General features: G+C 40.9%; 2 protein-coding genes across 5 annotated transcripts; one reads left to right on the top strand and one right to left on the bottom strand.

Annotated features, from left to right (window-relative positions):
• Nucleotides 1-626: 626 nt before the first annotated feature.
• On the bottom strand, nucleotides 627-18590 carry LOC148371239 (palmitoyltransferase ZDHHC18-B-like). 4 transcript variants are annotated; one of them, XM_088329196.1, is made up of 10 exons: nucleotides 18381-18588; nucleotides 13944-14317; nucleotides 12178-12338; nucleotides 8825-8974; nucleotides 8605-8742; nucleotides 8477-8528; nucleotides 7227-7329; nucleotides 6049-6149; nucleotides 4175-4271; nucleotides 627-2488 (listed from the first exon to the last, which is right to left on the bottom strand). In XM_088329196.1, the coding sequence occupies exons 2-10, from the start codon at nucleotides 14216-14218 to the stop codon at nucleotides 2201-2203; spliced, it is 1365 nt and encodes a 454-aa protein (XP_088185322.1). In that variant the 5' UTR covers nucleotides 14219-14317; nucleotides 18381-18588; the 3' UTR covers nucleotides 627-2200. The 4 variants fall into 4 exon arrangements, with proteins under 4 accessions (XP_088185322.1, XP_088185323.1, XP_088185324.1 ...); XM_088329197.1 differs by lacking the exon at nucleotides 18381-18588 and adding an exon at nucleotides 17950-18247; XM_088329198.1 differs by lacking the exons at nucleotides 13944-14317; nucleotides 18381-18588 and adding an exon at nucleotides 13547-13919.
• kdf1b (keratinocyte differentiation factor 1b) lies at nucleotides 18449-25189 on the top strand. The gene is made up of 4 exons (XM_088329200.1): nucleotides 18449-18616; nucleotides 20599-21497; nucleotides 22225-22311; nucleotides 23046-25189. The coding sequence occupies exons 2-4, from the start codon at nucleotides 20618-20620 to the stop codon at nucleotides 23138-23140; spliced, it is 1062 nt and encodes a 353-aa protein (XP_088185326.1). The 5' UTR covers nucleotides 18449-18616; nucleotides 20599-20617; the 3' UTR covers nucleotides 23141-25189.
• Nucleotides 25190-25709: the final 520 nt, after the last annotated feature.

The following is a 25709-nucleotide window of genomic DNA, read 5'->3' as shown; positions in this document are numbered from 1 at the left end:
AAGAACATAGCACTGAAATTAGGATCAGACTCATGCAAGTGCTGGTTACTTCCATCTTCCTCTATGTTTGCAAGACATTGACTCTCACAACAAAACTGGAAAAGAAAATCCAGGCCAATGCTAGAGGAAATTTCTATGCATCAGCTACATAGCCCATGTGAAAAACGAAGCAGTGCGCAACAGCACCAGAGGGCACAATAGACCCTATGAAGAACTTCAGTAATATGGTCACGTGACAAGATCAAGACTAAACAAGATAATTTTCCAGGGCACAGCTCAAATGGGCAGAAGAACCGGGCCGACAACATTAAGGAATGGACTGGTACCAACTTTGCTACAACCCAAGAGCAGTCAACAGTGGAGAAGGCTGTCCAGAGTTGCTTCCTCATTGGCGTCCTGACAACCTAGGCGGTTAAGTGATCCATAAACCGTAATGTTTAGTACAAACGGTGCTTGTAAATTGTTCTGTGTCATGGTCCCGAAGAAAGAGGAACCGTGCCCCTTCCTTAAGTCCTAAAAGCGACAAAAAATAGTGTAATTTGTCTATAAAATAGTTTTAAGTACACCTCTGCACAACATTGTGTCCTTATTAACACATAAGACAATAAAAAAAGATATGGACCAACTTACAAAAAAATAATAGATTTATTAACTACAACAGTAAAGATTTAAAGTGCATCTGAAATTCAAAAGTCAAATACAAATCCTTAAGTGTGGGGCGCGTTTAAGGTGTCTTTAAAAAAGTTGGGAGTTAAATATTTTCTCTAATAAGTATGTGTTAACAATGCCCAACAGAGTTCAAAGAGCCCTTAAGTTTTATTTTCAGTCTACTTTGATTTTGACCGAGGTGGAACGCATATTTAAACACCGGTTGCCATAACTTTAATTGGCTTTGCCACACACACAAACAGCTGTTCTGTATAAGACAATGCTCAGAATGTATTCCCTCATTTGCTTTTATTTCCCATAAAAATCCCCATAAAAACTGCTCAGCTACAGTGTTTTTCTAACCTGGAAGTGGACAAAGAGATTTTTGCTCCAACACTAAAGAAGGAAACAGGGAAAAAAAGTGGGAAATGCCGGTGATGGAACTTGGCGACTTTCACATACAGGACTCGGCTGTGGAAGGTAAGTGCTAAAAGCACCACAGGGACGAACCACGGTGCCTTGCAAAACTATTGCCCCCGAAAAAAAACCCCATTGACATTGCCGTATTTCAGGGTTCAAACTTAAAGGACTAGATAAAAAACTTACATTTTTTCTAAGAATCAACAACACATGAGACACAAAAGAAACCAAATGCGTTCAACTTTTTACATTGTGTCAAAAACACAATGAAAGGTAGGCGCTGCAAAAATATCGGCCCTATTTGAGTTAGCCACTATCTTTTTGGGTTTACGCATCTTGAACGAGAAATATTTTCCCATTCTTCCTTTCGAAATAGCTCGAGTACCTAAAGGTTTGATTGGTTGTCGTTTGTGCACAGCATTTTTCAAATCTTTCTGAAATCTTGACATGCGGAAATAGGACAAAATGTTCTTGGGGGTTGCCAGTACTTTCGCTAGGCACTGTATACATGCTTGGTTTTGATGACAAAACTTCCTTAATTGTCTTTGGGGGACATTGTTACTCTCCCTAGTTTTCAGTGTTGATATTGAATTTCATTTCTTTCTAGTGGCCATCACAAAAAGTTGCAATAACATTTTGGGACGATTATAACAACCTTTCTGTTTTCACACATTTACAACACAACTGCTTCTCCTTTGAAGACATTCCAAGTGTTGCTTTCACAAGTTACAACCTGAATATAACTTCAACCCTTTTTACTGATTCAGCACAGACCCTCAATGTGCTTATTGTCTTAAAGCAGTGGTGTGGTTTAACTGCACAATCCTTTCAAGGGATATATTTGACAAGTGGATTTTTTTTTCTGCCTAAATTTGGGTGGCAGCTTTTCATTAGGGTGGAATAATGGATCCTCAAGTCAGACCAATTGAGAATTACTGGTCTAATGAATGCACAGTGGATTTAGGCTTACTACGGTTATTGTTATTAATAGTAATGTTATAATGGTACTGGGCCGCGAGAATATTGTCAAACATGAAACCGGTACGTGATGCAGAAAAGGTTGCGGACCAATTGTTTTCTCACAAAAAGACAGCCGTTCCCCGAAAACATCTCTCAGAATAAACGATAAATGTCACTGAGTTGAGAGCTGCACCTCCTTTGGTCCGTGATGGGAAGGGTGGACATCAGAGGTGTTTTTAGCCTTGCGTTTTTTTGTTTTCTCGATTTTTGCCTTGGCGGGTGACACATGGGAGGGATCGGCGGGTATCCGTCCAATGTTTAGCTGTGTTTCGCTTTTTGACACTATTAGGGGATTCGCAGCCGGGGCCCTGACTGTCAGAGACGTCTCCTGGGGACATGTAGTGGACAGCAGAAGTGTGCGAGCGGTGGACGGCGGCAGACCTTTGTGTTCCCGTTTCAGCTGTGGATACATAAGCAAGTTGAAACATTTGGATTTATCCAGTGGAGGGCCGTACGCACATGCAAGGCCTTCCCTGCTGGCCTACAAATATCAGAATCATGTGGTGTTAATTATGTTTTGTTCATGAATACTTAATAAATACATAGAGCCCCTGCTACTTCGTGTTTCGGTTATCGCTGGTTCACCGACTTGCAGATTTTTTATTGAATTGACTTTAATTTCATTGATGTCAACGTATCGTGCATTGTGTTTTGCAGCCGACAGCACACAGCAACTGTTATTACGGGGCAGATTTGTGTGTATGTGTGTGTGTGTGTGTATTGGGTGTGCCCGACTGTTATAGGCTGGTGTATGCTGTAAGTCAAACATATGGGCGGGCGCACAAGTTAATGCGTTCACCAGAAACAAACTGGGAAGCACGACAACAGCTAGTACCTTTAGCGGCTTTTAACATTGATAAGAAATTCATCAATTAAATCAGACTCTGTCAGAAATCAGACGAGCGCAGCGAAATGGTGATAACCCCGTGGAATGTTTTCAGGTTCAGGAAATTATTGAGGCAGTGTTGGGAGAGTCAATAGTGAGGCTGCAGGTCCGGCCTACTGCTACAGCTAGGCTAACAGCTCTCTTGAGCCACCCCTGACGAGCCTGTATCTCGCCAAAGCCAGAGCCATTACCCAAGAAACGGAAAACCTCTTGCTTTAACTAGTGGGAAATTGCTACGGATCTGGCTCAATCCGAGGATACACGATGCTTGCGTGCAGCTAGCCAGCCGCTCTATAAATTGCTTTCTTACACTGTAGGGAGAAGCCCTACAATTCCATTGTACTTTTGTATAATGTCAATAAAGACATTCAATCAACAGCAATTCTGTGGTCTCATTTGTAGAACTAAAGGTTATTTTGTTACAGTCGTATACTCACACTCAGTAAGGACGTCATCTCAAGGTAAGTTTGACACTTGGGGGCTTTTATGAAGGGGCGTCACTAATTTGCGGATTATTACATTTGGCGGGGGGTTCTGCCTGCCCATTAACAGCCATAACCGAGGCAATACTGTATTCCTAATAATATTATGATTTTTTTTGGGCAGCACGGCGGCGCAGTGGTTAGCGCTTGTGCGGCACAGTTCATGTCATGGGAACCTGTCGTGGGTTCAAATCCAGCTCCAGACTTTCTGTGCGGAGTTTGTATGTTCTCCCCGTGCATGCGTGGGTTTTCTCCGGGCACTCCGGTTTCCTCCCACATTCCAAAAACATGCATTTCAGGTGAATTGGCCGGTCCAAATTGTCCCTAGGTGTGAATGAGCGAATGAGTTGTCTGTCCCCGTGTGCCCTGCGATTGGCTGGCAACCAGTTCAGGGTGTCCCCTGCCCACTGCCCGAAGATGGCTGGGATGGGCTCCAGCCCCCCCGCGACCCTAATGAGGATAAGCGGTACGGCTAATGAGATGAGATGAGATTATGATTTTTTTGAGGTTATCATTGATGCCTTTATATATGTCACAACAGTAGCTGCAGTGAATATTTTCTAGCCACAAAATAGTTATTGAGGGTGGAATTGATTCAGAATAAGCTCTACTGAAGGTCGAGGTTTGAAATGCACGGCCTGCCACTGGATTGATCGTTTATGCTGTGCATAAAGAAAACACACACAATGACATTAAGTATAATAATATAAATTCCTACAATATTAGTCCCGCTTTTGGCCGAGGCACAACGTTCCATGTTTGAGCTCACATGAGCGCGTTTGTCCGGGATGAGGAGGCCACGTCTGTTGATCAAACTGCCATTAAAAGAAAATAAAAATCCGGGGTGAATCATTTAGTTTGCAGAGCCACAAATATATCTGCGATTTACACAAACAATTTTTAATCTTGCTTGTGCATTGATCAAGACATGTGATTTTTTGTAATACGTATCTTACATTTTCAGTTGCAGGAAGTTGTTCCCATTACAATTTATTACTGGTAAACGCTACCTAATTTTTTTTTGCATGGACCATAATAAATCTCCCTAAATAATACAAAACCTCTGCAGTAATACACATTTTATAGTGCCCTGTTTATGTGTAGAATGCACCTGTCCTCTTGGGCATGACCCGTAGGGGGCGATGAAGCTTCATAGGACAATGGCGTACAAACTAATGCACACAAGGGAAGAAAAAAATGCAATGGCGATGCAAAGCACCAGAGAGCAGTGCCAGCGTCATGTTTAACTCATTCAATGCCACGTATTTAAAAGCAAAACTAATAAAAAGGGCTTGGCCCTGCTCATTTGTTAAGTATCAAGCCTATGGGAATGGTTTCAGTTTGATAAATCACCACTAGGTGGTAGTAGTGGCTTTGATCAGATCTTTGTCCACACATCAAGGAAGCCCCCACCTTGAGGTGTTGCTTTCTGAATCCAGCAATTAAGAGTGTAGGCAGCCCCATATGGCGAGTAGCGTAGTGAAGCAGTGTGGTCAGGGTAGCTAAGATATGGATAAGTACGGATGGTTAACCCTTAAAGAGCTTTTTTTTCTTTCTAAAAAAAGATGACGAAGGGACAGAGAGGGATGACGTTTTACGAATGCCTGTGGGAACACGATTGCCATAGTGACTGAAATCAGGTGATCACATCACCAGACAAAACGGGCGCTGAAAGGTTATTGCAAAGTACATGCATCAGTGCAGTGTTCTTGTAATAAAGTGCTATTTTGCAAGCATGATGCCCTTATATTTATGGGAAGCATTGTTTCAGGGGTGGTCAACCCGGTCCTCGAGAGAGCCGCATGTCCTGCATGCTTTGGAGGTTTCTCTGCTCCAACACAGGTGATGCCAATTTTCAGCTTGTTAACAAGCTTTGTGAGAGCTTGATAATGATCAAGGTGATTGGAATCACCTCTATTGGGGCAGAAAAACTCCAAACACACGGAGGACATGTGGCTCTTGAGGACCGAGTGGGCCATCCCTTGAGATAGTGGAGGTATCACAAATACAAGGAAAGCACAAAAGTGAAAGTTCTGCTTGAAATGCATCCTACACAAAAAGCTGTTTTTCTCAGTACTTTTCATGGAAACGAGTGTTTTCAAGAAACTTAGCAACTGTTGTTTACTAAATAAAGAGCCAGAAACCTATTTTTTTCTAATGAAAGAAGCTTTCTTTGGATCTTTCCATGCCTATTTTTGTTTGTTTGTTTGTACATGATTCAATTGTTTGTTTGTTTGTAAATGATTCAAATTGAATCTTTTCTTCCGGCGCCGTCACGAATGGCAGCCACTCCAGCAGCTCCCGTGTTATTTTCGATTGTTCTCGATTGTTCTCAGCTCAGGGATGCTGCTGGAAATGTGAATTTCCCTTCGGGGATGAACAAAGTATCTATCTATCTATCTATCTATCTATCTATATAGTTTCGGAACAAAATTTTCCATACACTTTCAAAAATGAGTCAAAAAAATGTCTGGCACCGGCTCTTCCCATTTGAGAGGAATGTCTGGCAACGAAAAGGTTAAAATTCAAGCATTTTTCAAGGATTTCAAGCACCCGTACAAACCCTGTTAGTGAGAAGGAAATGAGCCTTACCTGGGCGGCATGGGTCCGCAGAGAATAGAGCAACAGTTGATGAAGATGTTCTTGTGACTGTAAGGGTTGGAGCTGCTCTTCCCTGACCAAGTCCCTTTGACCTAAATACAGGAAAATCAAATATTTTTGGTGACGATCTTTTGTCTATTTTTATGCCATTTTGGCTCTGATGGAATCATGTTGATGATGAAAAACTACCATTTGAAGTTTCCCCACTAGATGGTACAACTTTTCTACAATTCAAAGCATGTGTCAAGAGTTTACGCTTCGTATAAATGAGTGCATTCATTGTTTAAAGGTAGCGTGTACAAAATCCTCCCAATTTACAATGTCTTCAATATGTACAGCATTTAAAGGCAAAGACCATTTATCCTTTTTTAAATTATGTCATCACATTTATTAAGAACGTATATGATGAATTTCTGTTATTATATGTCTTTCACTTTTTTCATGGCCAAATTCAAGCACTTTCAAATCCAATGTTTCGAGTTCTACAGTACCCACGTGGGGTGATGATTCTTCACATAACGCGATGCAAACTAATGCCAGCAGGAGGGAAGAAGAAATGCAATGGCAAATCAAAGCCACCAGAGCAGGAACATCTGTGTTATTTTTAACCAGACTTGATTTATTTTTCTTAATTCAATGCAAGGTCGATCGAGTCGGACCACTGGGAAGCATGGAAACAAGTTCAAGCATATACAACCTCTCACCCAAAATTCTAGCCCATATCAATACATTTTCAAGGATTTCAAGCACCCATACGTACCCTGTGACTGTTGTTTATTTATATATATACTGTGTATATATATATATATATATATATATATATATATATATATATATATACAGTATGTTGATTAGTGGTGAATGTAACATGTTTTACTTCTTTCTTTGCTCTCAATAGATCCAAATTTCCCTGACCAATTATATTCCGTTGTTTCTGCGTTCATTAGCAGGACTAAACTCTTAAAGTACTATTAGTAATTGTATGATATATATTTAGTTTAGTTCCTGTTGCTGGGTCTACTTATACAAGGTAGGGTTAACCCACTTCTGGGTCCATTAATTGGAATTATAGTATACGCAGCATGGTTCAAAACCTAGATAAGAGCAATCGGCTTAGTCTCGAAAATACAATATATATGCAACTGAAATTACACAACAATAACACTCACGTCTTCATTTGTGGTGAGGTTAGCCGCAACGAGGTACGTGTGGAAGCCTGTGAGGCCCAAGATGCACCAGAGTGAGAGGAAGCAGATCACCAACTCCACCGCAGTGAAAGATACAGTCAAGAGGAGCAACCATTTGTGAGAAAAATAGGAGACTTTCCTAGAAGAAACTGGGGTTGCAGGTTAGTGAACTGCTAGGCTTGCTCCAAGCATTTTGTTGCCCTCTGTTGGCCATTGTTATATTTTGACTTATCTTATGCTTATGTTTTAAATACGGAGACGCCTCGCTACTTTGCGCTTCGGTTATCATTGTTTGACCGCTTCCTGGATTTTGAATTGATTTGTCTTTATGTTCATTGATATCAATGTATCGTGCAATAGTTTCTGCAGCAGACAGCACACAGCAAATGCTATCACGAGGGCATGTTGTATGTGTGCATGTTAGGTGGGTGTAATTGCCTGTGTGCGCAACAGCGATAGGCTGGTATATGCTGTCAAACAGCCAGGGTGGGTGGACACATTGACTTGAGCAAAATAGGGCTGCAGCTAGTATTTCAGCAGCTCGTTACATTTTAAAAGAAACTCGTGGATTGAATCAGACTCTGACAAAGTCAGAAGTTTGCAAGACATGGTGATCATCTCCATGAATTGTTATCGGGTCCGGGAAGCGACTTGAAGCGATAGACAATAGCTAGGCTGCAAGTCCGAGCTTCTGCTACGGATAGGCTAACCACTCTAGTCAGCCACCCCTGCAGAGCCTACATCTTACCAAGGCCAGATCCATTAACCATGTAAAGGATGACCTGGAGCTACTACTCGTGGGAAACAGCTACATTTGGGATGGTTGTACTTTAACCATCACAGAAACCTGGCTCAATCCAAGGATACCCGATGCTGGCATACAGCTAGCAGGCAGATCTCTTCATGGCTTTCTTATACTGAAAGAAGAAGCCTTGCAATTTTCTTGTAGTTTTGTATAATGACAATCAAGACAATTCATTTGTCTGCAATTCTGTGCTTTATTTGTGAATCTATAGTTGTTGTTTACAGTTGTTGGAGTCGTATATTCTCATATTGGTAAGGATGTTATCTCGAGGTAAGTTTGACCCTTAGAGCCTTTAACGAAGGGGCTTCAGTACGGATTTTTACTTTTCACGAGGGTTATCGTCCCCATTAACCGTGACAACCGAGGGATTACTGTACTGTACATGGTAAAGAAACCTGATTCTGAAATTTTCTTCCCGAAAGGATATCTGCCAGGACTCTCTGTAAGGGCATCGACCAGGGTTTTCCCATTCTGAGCTCCTTAGGGAAAAAACACACAGTTCAATCATTTATGCCTTTTCTTGTCTAGGTCATGGTCGAAATTCCCTTTTCATACTCAGTATCAGATGTGTGAGCACGCAACCACCGACAAAAGCTGTCAGCAAAGACAGGGAGACGATGAAAATATAGAAGAAACGGTAGTTGCGCTTGCCGACGCAGTTGCCCACCCAGGGGCAGTGATGGTCAAATCGCTCTGAAGTACAACACACAAAACAACTACAAATTGGTACGATAGTAACGACACTTTCAAACTCAAAGCATAATAATACTCTCACCCACGCAGTTGTCACACAAGGCGCAGTGGGACGTTCGCGGAGGCCGGAACATCTTGCAGGTGAAGCAATATTTGACTTTTACCACTTGTTGATTGATGAGCAACTCAGTAGTGCGAGGCGGAGATCGACAGCTAGAGGTCCCTGTGCTGTCTAGGACAAAATATTTTTCCCTACACAAGGCTATTTGTAAACCCGTTATGCATTTCCTGTTGGCAATAAGCTAATGATAAAAATGTAAATGCAGAAGTTTACGTTAAACAATGCCACCTTAGAAAAAGTAGCAAATTTAACTCATTCAATGGCATAATGTATAAATGAGAGGCATTGTCCCTGTGAGCCAAAGTGAAAACCCGTTTTGTTTTTTTAAAGGCTTTGGCGCTGCTCATCGTTAAGTATCAAGCCTCTGAGAACGATTTCAGTATGCTAAATAATAGGGGTGGGATGGAAAAAAATGATTCATGCATTATTTATTTTTGGTGATTTTTAAAATAGACGTTTCTCCCTGGAATCAATTTTTGGGACCTCATATACGATACGATCTTTTTGTAAAAGGTAACGTAATTTGAATTATCCATTTTGTCTGCTTAAATGTAAGGCTGTCATATCTTTGGTAACACATTCATGCATTTTTGGCAGCCACTGACGAGACATTAGCTGTTATTATATAGGAAAGTTAGTGAAATCACAGATAGGAAGTGAACTTTCCCTGTCTATTTTTGGGTTCATTTTCAAGTAAAGCAGGTTTGTACTTTTTTGTACTTATGGAAACTCCGGATTTTGCTTCCGTCTGCCTGTGGCGCCGTTTTTCTGTGTTACTTTGGACCTGTTAAGAGCAATTTAAGACAAACGTCTCAGCCGCATTCTAATTCTGTGCTGGTGTCTTCCACTCCCCGTACATTAAAAAAATAAAGTGGATTTCTGCAGTGTGCAGGCAGCCAGTGCAGCGAAATAGGGTTACATAAACATGCTAACACTACAGTTAGCGTAATAACAGTCTGTAATAATCTGTAGTCTGCGCAGACCTCTTTGAGACTTCTTGTGATCAAGGGCCATACAAATAAACATGACTTGACGTTAAAATGCAGGAAACCAAACGAAAGTGGAAAATGGAGGAAGAAAACAGGCAACAAGAGCTAAGCCCGGTGACTATAAATTTGAAATCCAAAGGATGGATACATTTTGTTCTTTTATACAGTTCCCGGGAAGACAGAGCTAGACATGACCAGAACTGTCTGAAAACTTTGTTGCACACCTGTATTCCACAGTTATGGCACAAATGTCATATTTTATTACCTTAAAGCAGGGGTCAGGAACCTTTTTGACCCAAAGAGCCATAAAAGCAAAAAAAAATTTAAAAAGAAATTGAGAGAGCCACATCATATATTTTCAGACAAAATTGAAAAAACTACCAAACACGCCTTCTAGACAAAAGCTAATTCTTCAGCACATTTTATTTCACTGTGTGTCATTTGATGATTTAATCAAATGTATGAAATGATAATAATGCCAAATCCTGTGTCCCAAATCAATGTAAATATGCCATTTACAATTTGTCTTCCATCTTCAGTTAAGAGTGTTGAGGCAATTTTTTTCCATGAAATTTGTCCTTAGTAACTGTTTCAAAACAATGTGCAGGCAAAGTTCTTTTGTAAAAATGTCAAAATTACTGCAAAAGATAAGCATATCGTCATATTCAATTTTGGTGTAGACCGCCCTGAGCGAGAGAGAGAGAAGGAAGTGCCTTGCGCTGTGTACAGGGATCCGCCCACTCGTACTGCTCACCCAATCAAAGTCGTTTGCCAGCGTTTTTATTTATCAGTTGAAATGGTTTCTTATCAAACTTCTGCGTGAAGTTGCTCCGGCTTTATATGGACCAAAATCGGGATGAAATCACTTGACTTTAGAACGCCACAGAGAGATGTGCAATAGTTACATTTTATTTCGAAGCCATATGTACTCATGAAAAGAGCCATATATGGCTCCCGAGCCATAGGTTCCATACCCCTGCCTTAAAGCAATACCCTGTACACCAATATTTACCTGGAGCACAGAGTTTTGAAAAAAATAAAATAAAATAAATAAGTGTTGAATTTGAAGGATCTTGATTTTAATTAGATAAATTACACATGTTCTGTATTTTTTTCTTTTAGAGGCTCTATTTTATCTTATCATCTTACAATGTGAACTGTAAATAGGATTATTAAAGGACCACATTTCTGTTACGTTGAAATTACAGTTCATGATATTTTGTGGCTGTAAACCTGTTGCACAGTGTACATGTTATATTCTCTTTCTCTCAGTTGAAATAAATGCTAGCTTGCGGATTGACCGACACACACTGGCGTGCAAAGATTGAACATCATTCATGGTTTATTGTCCCAGAAATTTAAGATTTAATTTGCTTTTTTTTCGGGAAGAAAAGGAAATCTCAATCATCAATTATATGGAATCGCAATTCTTGTAGAATCGGAATTATCGAGAATCATGAAATAAATCAAATCGGCAACTCAGTACAGTGATACAATCGAATTGCGACCAAAGCATATAGTTCCACCCCAAATAAATAGCCATGGGATGGCAGGGATGGATTTAATTAAATATTTGTCTCCCACAAGGAAGCCCAACTTCCAAGTGTTGCTTCCTGTATCCGTCGAATGATTGTATAAAGCCGGTGTAGTGACGCAGTGAGGTTAGAGTCGCGATGTACATGGACAAATAGTAAAAAGCCGTTAACTCTTCGACAGAGCTTTTTCCTTTCATAAAAGATGACAAAGTCTCATAGTCTTGTCAGTGAAGGATGCCATGATGACTAAAATATAGTGATCACTTCAGCAAAAACATCGGGCGCTGCAAAGTTTGCATCGGTTCAGTGTTCTTGCAATAAAATGTTATTTTCCAAGCAAAATGCCATTGTATTTACGGAAAACATTGTTCAAATATTGGAGGTATCACAAATGGGGGAAAAAAAATAAAATAAAAAAATAAAACCACCCAAGGAAAAGATCTGTGTGAAATGCATCCTTTCACAAAACGCTGTTTTTCCCGGAGGTTTTCTCAGAAACTAATACTTTCAAGAAACTCAACTGTTGCTTACTAAAAACTGGTAAAAGCTAGAAACATACATGTTTTCTAATAAAAGCTGAGGGTTTGAGTTTGTTCCCGTCTATACAGCTACAAAATTAAATTTTCTGTATGCCATCAAAAATGATTCCAAATGGTAAAAGTTGTGCGGCTCTCCCAATTTGAGGAAAACGTCTGGCATTGAAAGAGTTTACACATTGTTTCTAAGAAAAAAACAAACATACTCTGTACACATATATATTTTTGGAATGAATTTGCAAGCATTTGATTACCGAGCTGCTTCTCGATGTCGATGGTCTCGTCTGTGGTGGCTCGTGGCAGAATGCCAGGGTCCGAAAAGGCCGTCTGAAGCAGTGTGACGATCACAAAAGCAAGGAGGATTCCTCCGATAACAGGTATGCAGATTGTCAGGCGTTGTACAAGAAAAGGACAGCTGAAAAACAAACATCCATGTTTACTATACAGCAAACCTTTTGAGAAGCGGGCAGCATTAGGTTGAAAAAAATTGCGTGGGGGCCGACCAGGCCAGAGAAAATAGATTGGCGATTGATGAATTTATTTTTTTGTACATTCCGATACAATCTTAAATCCCATACCTTGGCAATACATGTGAGAAAAAGAGACAATCTTTTTCTTGTAATTTGCGCTTACCTGTCCAATCAAAATATACAAAAAAATATATTTATTCACAAATTTAAACTTCAATTAAGAGGAAGATTTATTTTTCACTTAATTTGATCGTTTGCATTGAAAAACTCGATGCAATAGAGTTACTTCGTAAGTGTTTTATTGTGTAAAATTGAATATCTTGATGAATGAAAATGGTTTTTTTTAAACAGGTACATAAAAATGTAGCGAGCTTTTTGAATGTTGGCCATGAACGAAATGTAAAATACAGTTTTGATGGGGGAACATGAAGAAAAAAATGAGTGTGAGTGAAATTGTTTTCCCTTAAACAGCACATCTGTGACTTCTATTTAAAGTCAAATAACTTTGAGATGTTTTGTTTCCAGCACGCGGCGCAGGGGTTAGCACGTGTGCGGCACAGTTCTGAGGTTGTGATATCAAACCTTCCTGTGTGGAGTTTGCAAGTTCTCCCCATAATTGCATGGGTTTCCTCCCACATTCCAAAAACATGCATGTCAGGTGAATTGGCCGGTCCAAATTGTCCATAGGTGTGAATGAGTGAGAAAATTGTCCGTCTCTGTGTGCCCTGCGATTGGCTGGCAACCAGTTCAGGGTGTCCCCTGCCCACTGCCCGAAGTTAGCTAGGATGGGCTCCAGCACCCCGCAACCCTACTGAGGCTAAGCGGTGCAGATAATGGAAGGATGGATGGATGTCTTGTTTCCTCAAATGTTATCTGGTTGATAAGTGGTAGTCAGAAAAATGCAGCTACTTTGGCTGGTTTGGAGTGGCCCTCTGACATACAATATGCAACCTCAAAATGTTTAAATTCAGGCTTAAGAGACATTTTGACCCCATCTATCCTCCTTGAGAAGAAAGATGATCCTGATTGTTGCACAGTGCATGCACTCCGGACCATCGTAACGTCACTTGGACCTGATGTACGCCATCATCTAGAACTTGCTGCATCGGTCATTATTTTGGGGCAGGAAGTCAACTGGACATTCTGTTTATACCTATATTTCATGATAACGATGTGGGTGCATTGTCTGTTGATGTCCTTGCAACATCCATTGCAACCTGGTTAGCCTGGAAGGGGGTTGACGTCATGTGTGGCCCCTTCTGGAATCCCTTCACTTTCCTCATGTTGAGGTTTTGAGTTTTTCCTTGCCCGCATGTTGGTTTCAGATCAGGGGATGGTGTCATGGTGGTCTGCACAGCCCTTTGAGACGTTTTGTGATTAAGGACTATACACATAAACATGCCTTGACATATAAAACTGCAGGTCATTATTCTTGTTCTTTTCTTATCTTTGTCTCGTGGGTCAGATTAAATCCTTTTGCGGGCCTGATGTAGTTTGCCCACTCCATGATCTAAGATGCACAGTAAAAAAAAAATTCTGTGTTAACTCACTCGAATATGAAGAATAATGTACCGTTGACAAGGATAAGAGCAAGAGTGATGGGTAGCAACCCGCCCTGACGGGCTGTCATGATGCGTCCATCGCAGAAAAAGCGATTCTTCCCAGGTAAGACCTCCCACCTCCTTCTAGGTTTCTTTGGGGTCTTGCTGCTACGGACCTCCCCAATGCTCTGCTTCTGGTCCTGGGATTGAGGCTGGGTTTGGTGACCCGACAAAACGTGCGAGCTAGTCCTCGGGTCGATTTGCTGGTAGTTGCTTTTATTCATGGCAGGACCTCTCTGGACACGACTTTCCCCAATGAACAAGTGATGTCATCTCGTTTGGGATCAATAAGTTCTTTGTAAACATTGGACCACAGCTGGCATCTGAAATCAGAGAGAGACCACACAGTGAAGCTACAGTAAATACAATCAATTTAGAATGCTCACTTTTTATGCATGCAACAAAAGAAAATGAAATTGTACATCTAAATAAAATAAAAAAATGATTGCAACAATTTTGACATGACTGTTATTAACCGATTCAGTGCCATAACGTATAAATACGAAAACGTGAAAATATATTTATTAAATCTTATTAAAAAAAAAACTATTTCTAACACTCTGGTGCTGCTGATCAGTAAGTATCAAGGCTCTGAGAATGATTTGAGTATGAGAAAACACCTCTAGATGGCAACAATGACGTTGATCTGTCTTTGTCCACATATCGAGGACCCCCCACTTTTGTGCGTTGCTTTCCTTCTTATAATAATAATAATTTCCTTTGTATTGTCATTCTTTGTAACAATGTACACAGAACGAAATGTCGATACACCTGACCCGTTGTAGCGAGCCGATGCAGCCGCAGCCAACAGAGGGCGCCGCCATTTTACCAATTAGGTATGACTCGGCCGAGGCGCGAACCAGCGACCTCCCAGTCTCAAAGCGGGCACACTACCATCTAGGCTACTGATATCCTGCATTTGAGAGGCCCAAGAGTGACCGAAATCATGTGATTACGTCACCGGGAACATCGGGCACTAGGGCTGTATAATTAACCAAGATCTAATCGACATTGCGATGTGACGCAGTGCGATTGTGTAATTGCACAACACTGCCTTTTTTTTCAAGGTTTTATAGACCGCTAACCCTAACAAAGCTCCCCAGAAGAGGGCGCTGTTTACTTAAATTTGACTTCTTCTGTTCCTGTAAAATTCACCTCCAATCTCAATCCATTCTAATAAATTGAATGCTGATGTTGAACTGTTTTGAGAATCTGGATAGTTTGTGTCTCTTTTGAATGTAACTTTCCTAAAATTTAGTCTCCAACTGATATAATCACTGCAAACACGAGCAATCTAAGTTAGATCAGGCAAAAATAGTAGGCTTTTATTCACTCCTGAAATTCTTTTTGCAATGACATGCACAATGAGTGCAGCATGGGCATCTTATCTGGAAAACAGCTAGGACAAATGCATGAAGCCTTACCTCTCTTGTCAAATTTGATCACAATCTGAAAAACTGAACATTAATATTTTGCATTTATTTTCTAAGGGTATGTCTAGGCGTTTCAAAAAATGACCATTTCAGATTCAGATCTACTTTATTGTCATTCTAGTACACGTGTATACAGAACGAAATGTCGATACATCTGACCCGCACAGTTTCCTTGAATGTACAGATATAAGTAAAAGTTGTATTGTATTATGGCTACGTATAGTATTTTACCATAGTGCAAGAGGAGTAGCTAACCAGATGTGCAAAATGGGCAGTCAGGTTAACAAGTCAGGTAAACAGTAACATTAACACTGTAACAATAACGCTGTAAGTACAATAGTGCAGAGAGCAAATGTGCAAGGAGTGGCAAGCTATAAAGAACTGCCAGTAGTGCAAAAAGTCAGATTAGCAGCCTTTTAGATTTAGGTTAACTATATGTTAGATTGACCATTTAACAGTCTAATGGCCAGGGGGACTAGACTACTGCGGAACCTGGTGGTCCTGCACCGCACACTGCAGTACCTCTTCCCAGAGGCTAGCAGAGTGAACAGTCCATGATGGGGGTGAGAGGGGTCCCCGATAATGTTTTTAGCATGGGATAGGCAGCGCTTCTGGCCAATGTCCTGAATGGAGGGAAGTGTAGTCCCGATTATTTTCTCTGCTGTCCTCGTTACCCTCCTCACACTACCCCAGTCGGTAGCGCTGCAGCCTCCACACCACACAGAGATACAGCTGGTCAGGATACTCTCTATGGTGCCCCTGTAGAATGCGATGAGGGATGGTCGGGGCAGGTGGGCTCTCCTCATCCTCCGCAGGAAGTACAGGCGTACATTTGGAGACTACAAAAGGACTAGTGACAGGGGACCATCATACAGATGCGTCTTTGCTTCTCAATGGTTTCAAGGCTCGCAGAATTAACCCTTGGATGCATAAGTGGGGTCAAAAATGACCCCATGGGTTGTTATTCTTTAAAATGTTTAAAAATAAAACAAGTTGTTACATTGTCAGGTTCCAGATATTCTTCATAGAACATGTATGTCATGATGCCGTTAGTATTTTTATTTTTTCTGTCAGTAATTATTGACCCCACTCATGGAAGTGTATGTACTGCTAGGTCATGCATCATAGGTTTAGTACACACAATAAACCAAACCAACGCAAAAAAACGCACTTTCATTTAAGAATTGAAAATCGCATCGAAATTGCAATACTGGTCTGAAAAATTACAATCAGGTTTTTTTACCAAAATCCTAAAGCCCTATCATGCGCTGAAACATTCATGCATTGCTCATGCGTAATTTCAGTGGTCTTGCGGAATATGTTCTTTTACAAAGTGCCCTTGTGTTTATAGAAAGAATTGTTTAGATATTGGAAGTCTCAGAAATGGAAAAAAAAAATCAGCAAAGTCAAGTTGTGCTTGAAATGTAAACTTAAAAAGGCCCTTTTTCTCAGTTTTCTTGGAAACGAGTATTTTCAAGAAACAGCAACTGTTGTTTACCAAATAATGGTATAAACTAGAAACATACTTTTTTTTCTAATGGAAGATGATGGTTTGAGCATTTTTTGGTATGTCCTATGCTGATATAGCTAGAGAACTAGATTTTCTGTAGGCTTTTAAATGTAAGTCAAAATGGCAGAAATTGGAGAGAAACATTTGGCATTGAATGTGTTAAAATACAATGCATTTAGAACCTTCACTCTTTATGCATTCGACAAATAAAAATAAAATTGTACAAATTGTAAAGGAGTTTAAAATAAATTAAAAAAGAAAATAATGATTGCAACAACTGTGGGTAAAATCATACCTTTCTTTCAGATAGATCAGTCCAAGTCTTATGAACATTAGCTGTGGGGTCCCTCAAGGGTGTACGTTAGGACCTTTATTGTTTTTATTGCATATGAGCGACATGCACAGAGTACCATCAATATTAATATACATTAAAAATCTATTGATTGCTACGACTTTGACATGACTGTTATTAAAAAGAAATTGAGAATATTGCAAGCCGCCTGACATACATAATTTACTTATCATTTGCCACAGGACAATTTCCTAAACTTGTTAAAGATGCCAAAATCACTCCCATATTCAAAAATGGAGAAGGGCATCAGTTCAGCGATTCAAGTCTTATGAGCAACAGCAGTGGAGTCCCTCGAGGGTCTGTGTTAGGAACTATTGATTTTATTGTGTATATACAGGACTTATGTGATGTATCATCACAATTTAAAAATATTCTCTTTATATACTGTACAGCTGTTTTAGTACCAATAGTTCATTATTTCCTTTTGTTAATTAATGATTGATGGTTTTCTTTGTGCTGTTCATAAATTAAAAAAAGGTATTAAAACAGACAGTCACGCATTTATGCAGGACTACGAAACGCCACCTATAAAGAGGATAGCTCGCTGAGGATTCACCACAGAGCATCATTATTAATCATATAAGTGCCAAATAAACCTAAAACTTTTCATTATTATCCAGGCTCTAAAAAGCCCCAACAAGGGGAATCCCCCCGGCTCACCGAGTTCTTTCGTGTTCTTCGTTTGTGTAATGATTTGCTTTCTTGTTTACTCGTCAGAATATGAAGCCTGATATACGCTCGGAAAAAAACGATTGAAGGTAACTTTCCTAAAATCCTCGACTTCAAAATAAAAGCTCTCGGATGCGAATGAAACGAAATAGAAAAACACAACGGTGTTATTTGAAGCATTGTTTTGGCATTATGTATCACCAAAAATGTAGAAGCGTGACAAGTATCCTAATATTACACAATTAAAGCCCAGTGGCTGTATATCATGTTAGCTCTTGTGAGCGATGGATTTTACATATTGCGTTATCAATCAGTTGGTTGTAGCCGACTTTGCGATTTGTTATGTGCCTCACTTATATGAATTAACTGTTTTCAAATGTTTTTCAGCAGCAGCCATTTCATTATGCGATGACGTGACTCACCTTGTGTCTTTACGCGAATTTTACTTTGAACGCCATAACCAGAAGTTCTACCCCGCTACCTGTTTGTACCTCCCACTTTGAGGTTCAGGTGCTCCATTGAACTGTCCTCAAAGTAACTTCCCCAAAGACGAGAAATACAAAGTTTTTAGTTTCAAAGTGTATCAATAAGAAGGATAAATGAGAGGGGGGAAGACCAGCGATTGTTGACGAGTTTCTACGTGGGCGAAAAGTGAATTGTAAGTCGTGTTTACAGAGATACTCGTCAGTAATCTAATGGAGGAAAAAGAGTGACGTCGCCACCTTGACAGTTACATTTACTTTTTGATGCGGAGTCTGGAATGTGGGCTCCTAAATGTCAACGTTTTCTTCCTGATTATGAAGAAATCCTATATATTATTACTTTTTTTTTCTTGCTGTGCAGATCATCGTTGCGGGGGAGACACACTCGATCCGTTTTGTTGATACAATCAATGTGTTGGCGATTGATTAGTCATGCCTGAAAAAAAACATTACGTCATTCACGGCGCCATTATTGTTTCAATCTAAAACGTACAAAACATGAAAAGGAAATAGAGTAAAGATTTTTTTTTTATTAATGTGACCCAATTTACATATTGGATATGAGAAGATAAGCAAATCTTGGTCAAAACTACAGGGATTGTATGGGTGCTTGAAATCATTTAATGGTATGTTTTCAAAAATGAAAGTGCTCGAAATGCGGCTGAGTGCTTGATTTTTTTTGCCATCTTTCTCAACAAGTCTGATCAAAAGAATTGCTGACACTGCTGTCTGGTGGTTTCTCTTTGCCATCTTTTTCTTCCTCATGACCAACGGCAGCTGGTTTTAGTTTGTATAGCATTTTTCAATGAAGTGTCATCATCTCTTACGGGTCGAGACCAAGAGGATAGGTTTATGCTAAACAGGAGCGCAAGGATTACTTATCAATTATGAAAATGTATAACAGACCATGCAAGAAAATAAGGTAGCGTTTCCCATGGGTAAATTGGGAAGAACTTCGTGCAGCTGAAAATGTTAGCTACGTATTACTGTCAATTTTACCCCAAATAGGGAAAGATTTGTCTCAAAAATATTTACACACATATTGTTGAGTTAAAAAAATGCATGCGATTTACTCAACACCTGCAAATCATACGAAAATCCATGAATGCACACGCATGATTAAAAATTGCATATGTAAATCGCAGACATATTTGTGACTCTCACCGGATTTCTTCATCTTATGGAACTGGAGAACTTCATAAAATTGGTTACCGTAAGTCCATAAAAAGTGCTTGAATCTGGCCATGAAAAAGGTGCATGAACCCTGAAAGAATGGTAAAACTCACTAAAATTTACAAGTATTGAAAAGTTGCATTTTCACTCTTGAACTCAGCACTTTGTCACACAGTCACCAAGTTACACTACAATCTGACTCAAACTTTGACATCTGACTTTATGGTGCTTCTTAGTTGCATAAAAAATAGCAGATGATCTGTATTCCAAGTCCTGGGTGGAAATTTCTTTCTTTATGCAATGCAATTGTATTGGATCCGAATTGGATAGCAGGTGTGGATTTTAGTGGTCTGCAATGTACTCCCCAGTGATTAAATAGGCATCCCTTTCACGGTTCACAGATCCCTAAACTGCCTGGGTCTCCGGGGCACCACTTAGGACAAAACTCTGGACAGGTTGGCCTGACTTTGGGTTGTGGCACCAGCCATTCCTTGATGTTGTCTTGTTCTTTTTGGTCTTCCTCTCCTGGCCCCTTGGACTGTGCCCTCGAGACTCATTTTGGCCAGTCCTGGTGATCTTGTGACGTGAGCGTAGCACTGCAGTTTCCGTCTGTGCACGGTTGACAACAGTCCTTTGTAGGGTCCAACGGCCCTCTGTTGGTGTTGCGCACCATTTCGTTTGACACATGGGTTAAATAGCTGATGCCTTGAAGTTTCCTGTATAATTCTTTTCTCTGTGGCCTGGATTTTCCTTTCCAGCTTTGCTATAAGAATCCAGGTCTTCTCCCCCCAGATGGGTGTAAGTCTGGCAAATGTGGCTGTGGGTTGAGCTATCCTGGCCATGATTACTGGTTCTGGCCCCTCTTCTGATATGACAGCTCCAAGATACTTAAATTTGGTGACAGGTTCAAGATCCTAGTGGTTGATAGGGATGCTTGTGGTAAGACTAAACAAGACATTAATGGGCATGTTTTGCAACTTTTCAGACCCTAAAGCCTGTGAGCCATGTCTGTAGGGAGTGCAGGCAGCACAAGAGAAAGCTCGAGGCCCGTCAGCTACAAGCAAGGACCAAGCAAAAGCAGTATTAGGGGCTCCCTGTCCTACGAGGAGCGTTGCGTGGGGCCCACCCAGCCAAATCCGGAGTCCCTTCCCAAAGACTCAAATTGGAAGGAGTGCGACACCTTCCTCCGTTCGTCAACCGATCCTCCCCGACCCACCCAAACTTGTAGTCACTGCGCCTACCAGAGGGCGTGCAGGACTTTAATGTGCAGCGTCTTGACGTGCGGCCTATATAGAGTGTGCCTGCGAGCCCCGTGCTTGGCCCCGAAAGAGAGTAACCCGGAGGAGCCGGAAAAAGTCAGTCTTCGCGCCGAGCATCCGGCAGAGCACGCAAAAGATGAGGAAGATGACGCCGACTGGCTTGGGGATGTCCGCATCGGTGGAGTGAAAGTGGACAGCCCGAGGGATTACATTGATAACGACTCTGTGACATACCTGCCTCGAACGCAGCCCTACTACCCTTCCCTAGATGAGGCCCTGCGGCCGGATGACTGGGAAGACGGCGAGGAAAATGTGGACTCGCTGATTACCAAGAAATTGCTGGAACTATACACCGAGTACCAAATCGAGGAATTGGCCCGCTGCACCACAGACTCTGTGTTCCTGCGAAAGAGCAAGGACATCAACCATCTCATCAATTCGCTGGCCGAGGAGCATCAGATGGACGAGCAAGAGGCCGAGTGCCGACTGGTGCGCGGGATCATCCGCATCAGCACACGCCGGAGCAAGAAGAAGCGTCCGGTTGCTTCGCGGCATGAGAGGATGCTGACGGACAGCGGAAATGAAACCATGAGGGAGAGCAGCTCGTTTGTGTTCAGCAACAACAGTGAGTCATTCTCCCACTGCTAAAATTCCAAACACAGGGTTCATACAGGGGCTTAAAATCATTCAAAATGCTTGCATTTTATTGATGGTTTTTTTCAAGGGTTGAAAAGTGCTTGACGTTTGGGTGAAGTGTTTGGAAACGCTTGAAATTCTTTTCATTTTTTTCAACAAGTCTGCTTAAAAACAGCAGACACTGCTTTCTGGCGGCCTGGCTTTGCCATCGCATTTGTTCTTCCCTCGTGATTAACGGCAGCAGGCATTAGTTAGTATGGTATTGTCCTATGAAATGTCATCGCCCTCTATGGAAGGATTACGCGTCAATTACGGGCAATGCAAAAAAATTAAAGTAGTCTTTCCAGTGGTACATTGTAATGGGAAGAACTTCCTGCAATTTCCTGTCATTTTTATCCAGTACCTACAGTATATGGGGAGAGATGTATCTCCACAAAAATATATATGTGTAATATACTCAAGATCTAAAAAACACATGTTTTGAAATATTAAAAATCCCATGTGTAAATCGCAGATATATTTGTGGCTCTGCAAAATAAATGTTTGACGCAAGATTTCTCATTCTAGTGGTACTGCTGTAAAAAGCCCTTAAAAGTGCTTGAATTTGGCCATAAATAATCTTTACGAACCCTGAGAAGTGACAATGCATGTTTGGATAATCTATACAAGATTATAATTGCTTAATTTATCCAATCCCCCCCCCCCCTCTTTTTAAGATGACTACAAATCCAATCCGAACATCCAAATATCTGAACTGACCTCCTCCGACAAGTGTGCCCGCGATATGTGGAGGAACAACGGAGGTGAGAACTGCATTTGTTTTCTTTCTTTAACATCCTAAGAAAAATGCTCTGATTTCTTGTACAGTACACATATAACTAGTTTCCCAGGATTTAAATCCAAAACCTCGATGAAGTTTTTAAAATGTGTTTTTTCAACTAGTAGATGGCAATAATGCCCTGCTTCATCTCTTCTTCCTGTTCAGTCAATCGGCACGTTTGAGAGGGACCACATCCCACTTTATTGTAATATTGTTGGTTTTATTTCCATTTCCTGCCCATAATAAAGAAAATTAGTAAAGAGGGAAAGAAAAGTGGAAAACGGTGACGACGATCAAGTTGAAGAAGGAAACTATTGCGAAATTTAAAAAGGGTGTATAACTGTTTGTTATTGAAGTGTTGCTAGAAGGTAAAGTAAATGGTTTAAAATGCTATTTATAGCTTTTTACCGGTATATTATTTTTTTATTCAATACATAATTACATAAGTTTTTATGTTTTATTGAATACATTTCCGAATTTGAAATTTGTTTTGATTTGGGTCGCAGCTTGTCGTAAGGGTGGGGTCTGAAGTCAAACCAGTCTAGAACCAGTGGCCTAGAATAGCTCACACTTAGTAAGATGTGGACTGGAATTGTATTATAATGACCGTTCTTGGAACCAATTTTCTAGCTGCAACCTCTGCATGTCAGGGTAACAAACCTTAGCAAAGCAATACTTTCGTATGTCATATCTATAACCCGATCTTTGTTTTTGCAGGGTGCACTTCCAACTCATCAACAAGCTATTCTCCTTCCCACACAGAATCCAACTCCTCGGGTGTCCCCCTCATTCACACATCTGTCAGAACATGAATCTGTCCATACACAGAAAGGGTCTTCGATTTACGGTAAATTTGTGTTTCCGCGGCTTCACAAGGGGCCATAAGGCAGGTCCTTCTTAAAAATCAGTAGGATATAATTTGGGATTGCAAAATATAAACCAATCAGATTATAGTTGTAGGTGACAGTACAATAATCCCTCAAATGTCGCTGTTTACGGGGACCAGAACTTCCCCGAAATGTGAAAAATATTTATCATTATTATACAACAATGGAATAGGACGGATTCCCTTTTAGTGTAAGAAAGTGATTTAAAGAGTGGCTGGCTAGTTGTACAATAGCATTGGGTATCCTCGAACTGAGCCAGGTCTCCATGATGATTAAAATACAACCCTCCAGGATGTAGTGGTTTCCCAAGAGTTGTAGCTCCAGGTCATCCGATAAAGGATTTGGCGTTCGTGAGATACAGGCTTGGCAGAGGTGGATTGTGAGCGTTATGTAGCCTAGCCTCTGTAGGCCTGTGGCGCCCCCATTGCCTTCACTCCAGGCGCCGCCTCAGTCTCTTACCGGACTTGATAACAATCCACGGAGCAACCGCTGGTGATCACCATTCCTTTGACTTTCCCCAGAGTCCGATTTTATTGATGAATTTCTTTTTAATATAATGAGCCACTAAAATCTTAGTTGTCCCTGTCGTTCGCTTTTTACTTTGAATGGTCACATTCACTTGTGTGCCCGCCCTGCTCTTTGACTGACAGCATACACCAGCCTATCACAGTCGCACACACAAGAGAGTCATGCCCACCCAACCCACACACACATTCACACACAAGCTGCGCCTCTATAGAATTTACTGTCTGCTGTCTGCTGCAGAACACAATGCTGATACGTTAAAATAAATGAAAATAAAGACAGTGCCGTACAAAATCCGCAAAGCACTGAACCAGGGATAACCAAAACACAAAGTATCGAGATGTCTCTGTGTATTCTCAAAGTGCTTTGCAAACCAGCTCACATTGGGCTGTTAGTGACATTTTCACACTGCCACTGTTGTAACCAAAATACTCTGTATATTTTCCAAACTAGTCTTTTAAGGGGTCACAATTGTGTCTAGATGACATATGTAAACTCAGGGCTGTTATCTAATTACTGTATGTTTTTGCGTTGCTAATTATTTGTTGTATTAAATGCCACATCACCAGCAATGGGGAAAAAACTTTTCCTCTTCCATTTGTCTAAATATAGTTTGGCTTTTTACCTCTTGTATCAGCTGCTTATGTGATGCATACAGTGCCTAGCGAAAGTATTGCCGCCCCATGAACTTTGTCATTTTCCACATTTCAGGCTTCAAACGTGAAGCTAAAAAAAATGAAAGTATTTTTCAAGAATCAACAGCATGTGAGACACAATCGTGAAGTGGAACGAAATGTTTCAACATTTTATATTATTTTTACCACAAGAAAACTAGGTGAAAAGCAGGTGTTGCAAAAATGTAGGCACCCTGTTCCTTCAGCTTAGCCAACTGACTCCAGAAGTTCCCTGATGACTTCTAAATGATCCAATGTCGACTTAAATGACTGACATTGACAGAATGCACTTGTGTGTTATTAGGTCTCCGTTAGCTTTGAATGCACCTTTACAGACAGCATGAAGAAGACCAAAGTACACACCAGGCAGGCCTGGGACAAAGTTGTGGAAAAGATAGATAGATAGATAGATAGATAGATACTTTATTCATCCCCTAAGGGAAATTCACATTTCCAGCAGCATCCCTGAGCTGAGAACAATACACTAATAAAGCCAAAAGAATACAATATACAAATACCCAGTGTGACGTGCAAATGCCCACTTTAGCATGTTATATAGAGTAACTAAATAGTGCTACACAGAACACATAATGCAGTAAGATTCGGTAATATCCAATGTAGGTGGTGTGGTTTAATGTGGGCCTTTACTCTGCCGGGTGGAGTTAAAGAGCCTCATGGCATGAGGAAGAAAAGATCTCTTCAGTCTGTCCGTAGTACAAGACAGTGACAGCAGTCTGTCACTGAAACTGCTCTTCTGTCCGGAGATAATGCTGTGAAGCGGATGCGATGGATTGTCCATGATTGACCTCAGCTTTTTCAGTGCCTGTCTCTCAGCTACTGTTGTTAGGCTGTCCAGCTCTTTGCCCACAACAGAGCTCGCTTTCCTAGCCAGTTTATTGAGACGAGAGGCATCCTTCTTCTTGACGCTGCCTCCCCAACACGCTGCCGCATAGAAGAGGGCGCTTGCCACTACTGTCTCATAGAATATTTTCAGGAGCTTTTTGCAGATGTTGAAGGAGGCCAGCCTTCTGAGGAAGTAAAGTCGGCTTTGCCCTTTCCTACATAGAGCTTCTGTGTTGGCAGTCCAGTCCAGTTTGTTGTCCAGCTGCACACCCAGGTATTTGTAGGTCTGGACAAATTCTACACATTCTCCCTTGATGGTTACAGGAACCGGGTGAGTTCTGGTTCTCCTGAAGTCCACCACCATCTCTCTGGTCTTGGTGGTGTTTAGGTGCAGGTGGTTTGCGTCGCTCCATCGGACAAAGTCCTGAATCAATTTCCTGTACTCCTCCTCC

This window comes from Urocampus carinirostris, chromosome 2 (assembly GCF_059441175.1).
Source record: "Urocampus carinirostris isolate Australia breed hairy pipefish chromosome 2, RoL_Ucar_1.0, whole genome shotgun sequence".
Lineage (NCBI taxonomy): Eukaryota > Metazoa > Chordata > Actinopteri > Syngnathiformes > Syngnathidae > Urocampus > Urocampus carinirostris.
The sequence above is the reverse complement of the archived record's forward strand: the minus strand, read 5'-3'. Positions and strand labels throughout refer to the sequence as shown.

Excerpts from the sequence above, each read along its gene's own strand:
- LOC148371239 (XM_088329196.1), bottom strand. The coding sequence starts at position 14,218 with ATGAATAAAAGCAACTACCAGCAAATCGACCCGAGGACTAGCTCGCAC. Across the intron at positions 7,330-8,476 it reads CTTACAGAGAGTCCTGGCAG|TGCGGTGGAGTTGGTGATCT; the intron begins ATATCCTTTCGG and ends TGTATCTTTCAC. Across the intron at positions 6,150-7,226 it reads ACCTCACCACAAATGAAGAC|GTCAAAGGGACTTGGTCAGG; the intron begins GTGAGTGTTATT and ends TCCTGTATTTAG.
- kdf1b (XM_088329200.1), top strand. The coding sequence starts at position 20,618 with ATGTCTGTAGGGAGTGCAGGCAGCACAAGAGAAAGCTCGAGGCCCGTC. Across the intron at positions 21,498-22,224 it reads GTTTGTGTTCAGCAACAACA|ATGACTACAAATCCAATCCG; the intron begins GTGAGTCATTCT and ends CCTCTTTTTAAG. Across the intron at positions 22,312-23,045 it reads TATGTGGAGGAACAACGGAG|GGTGCACTTCCAACTCATCA; the intron begins GTGAGAACTGCA and ends TTGTTTTTGCAG.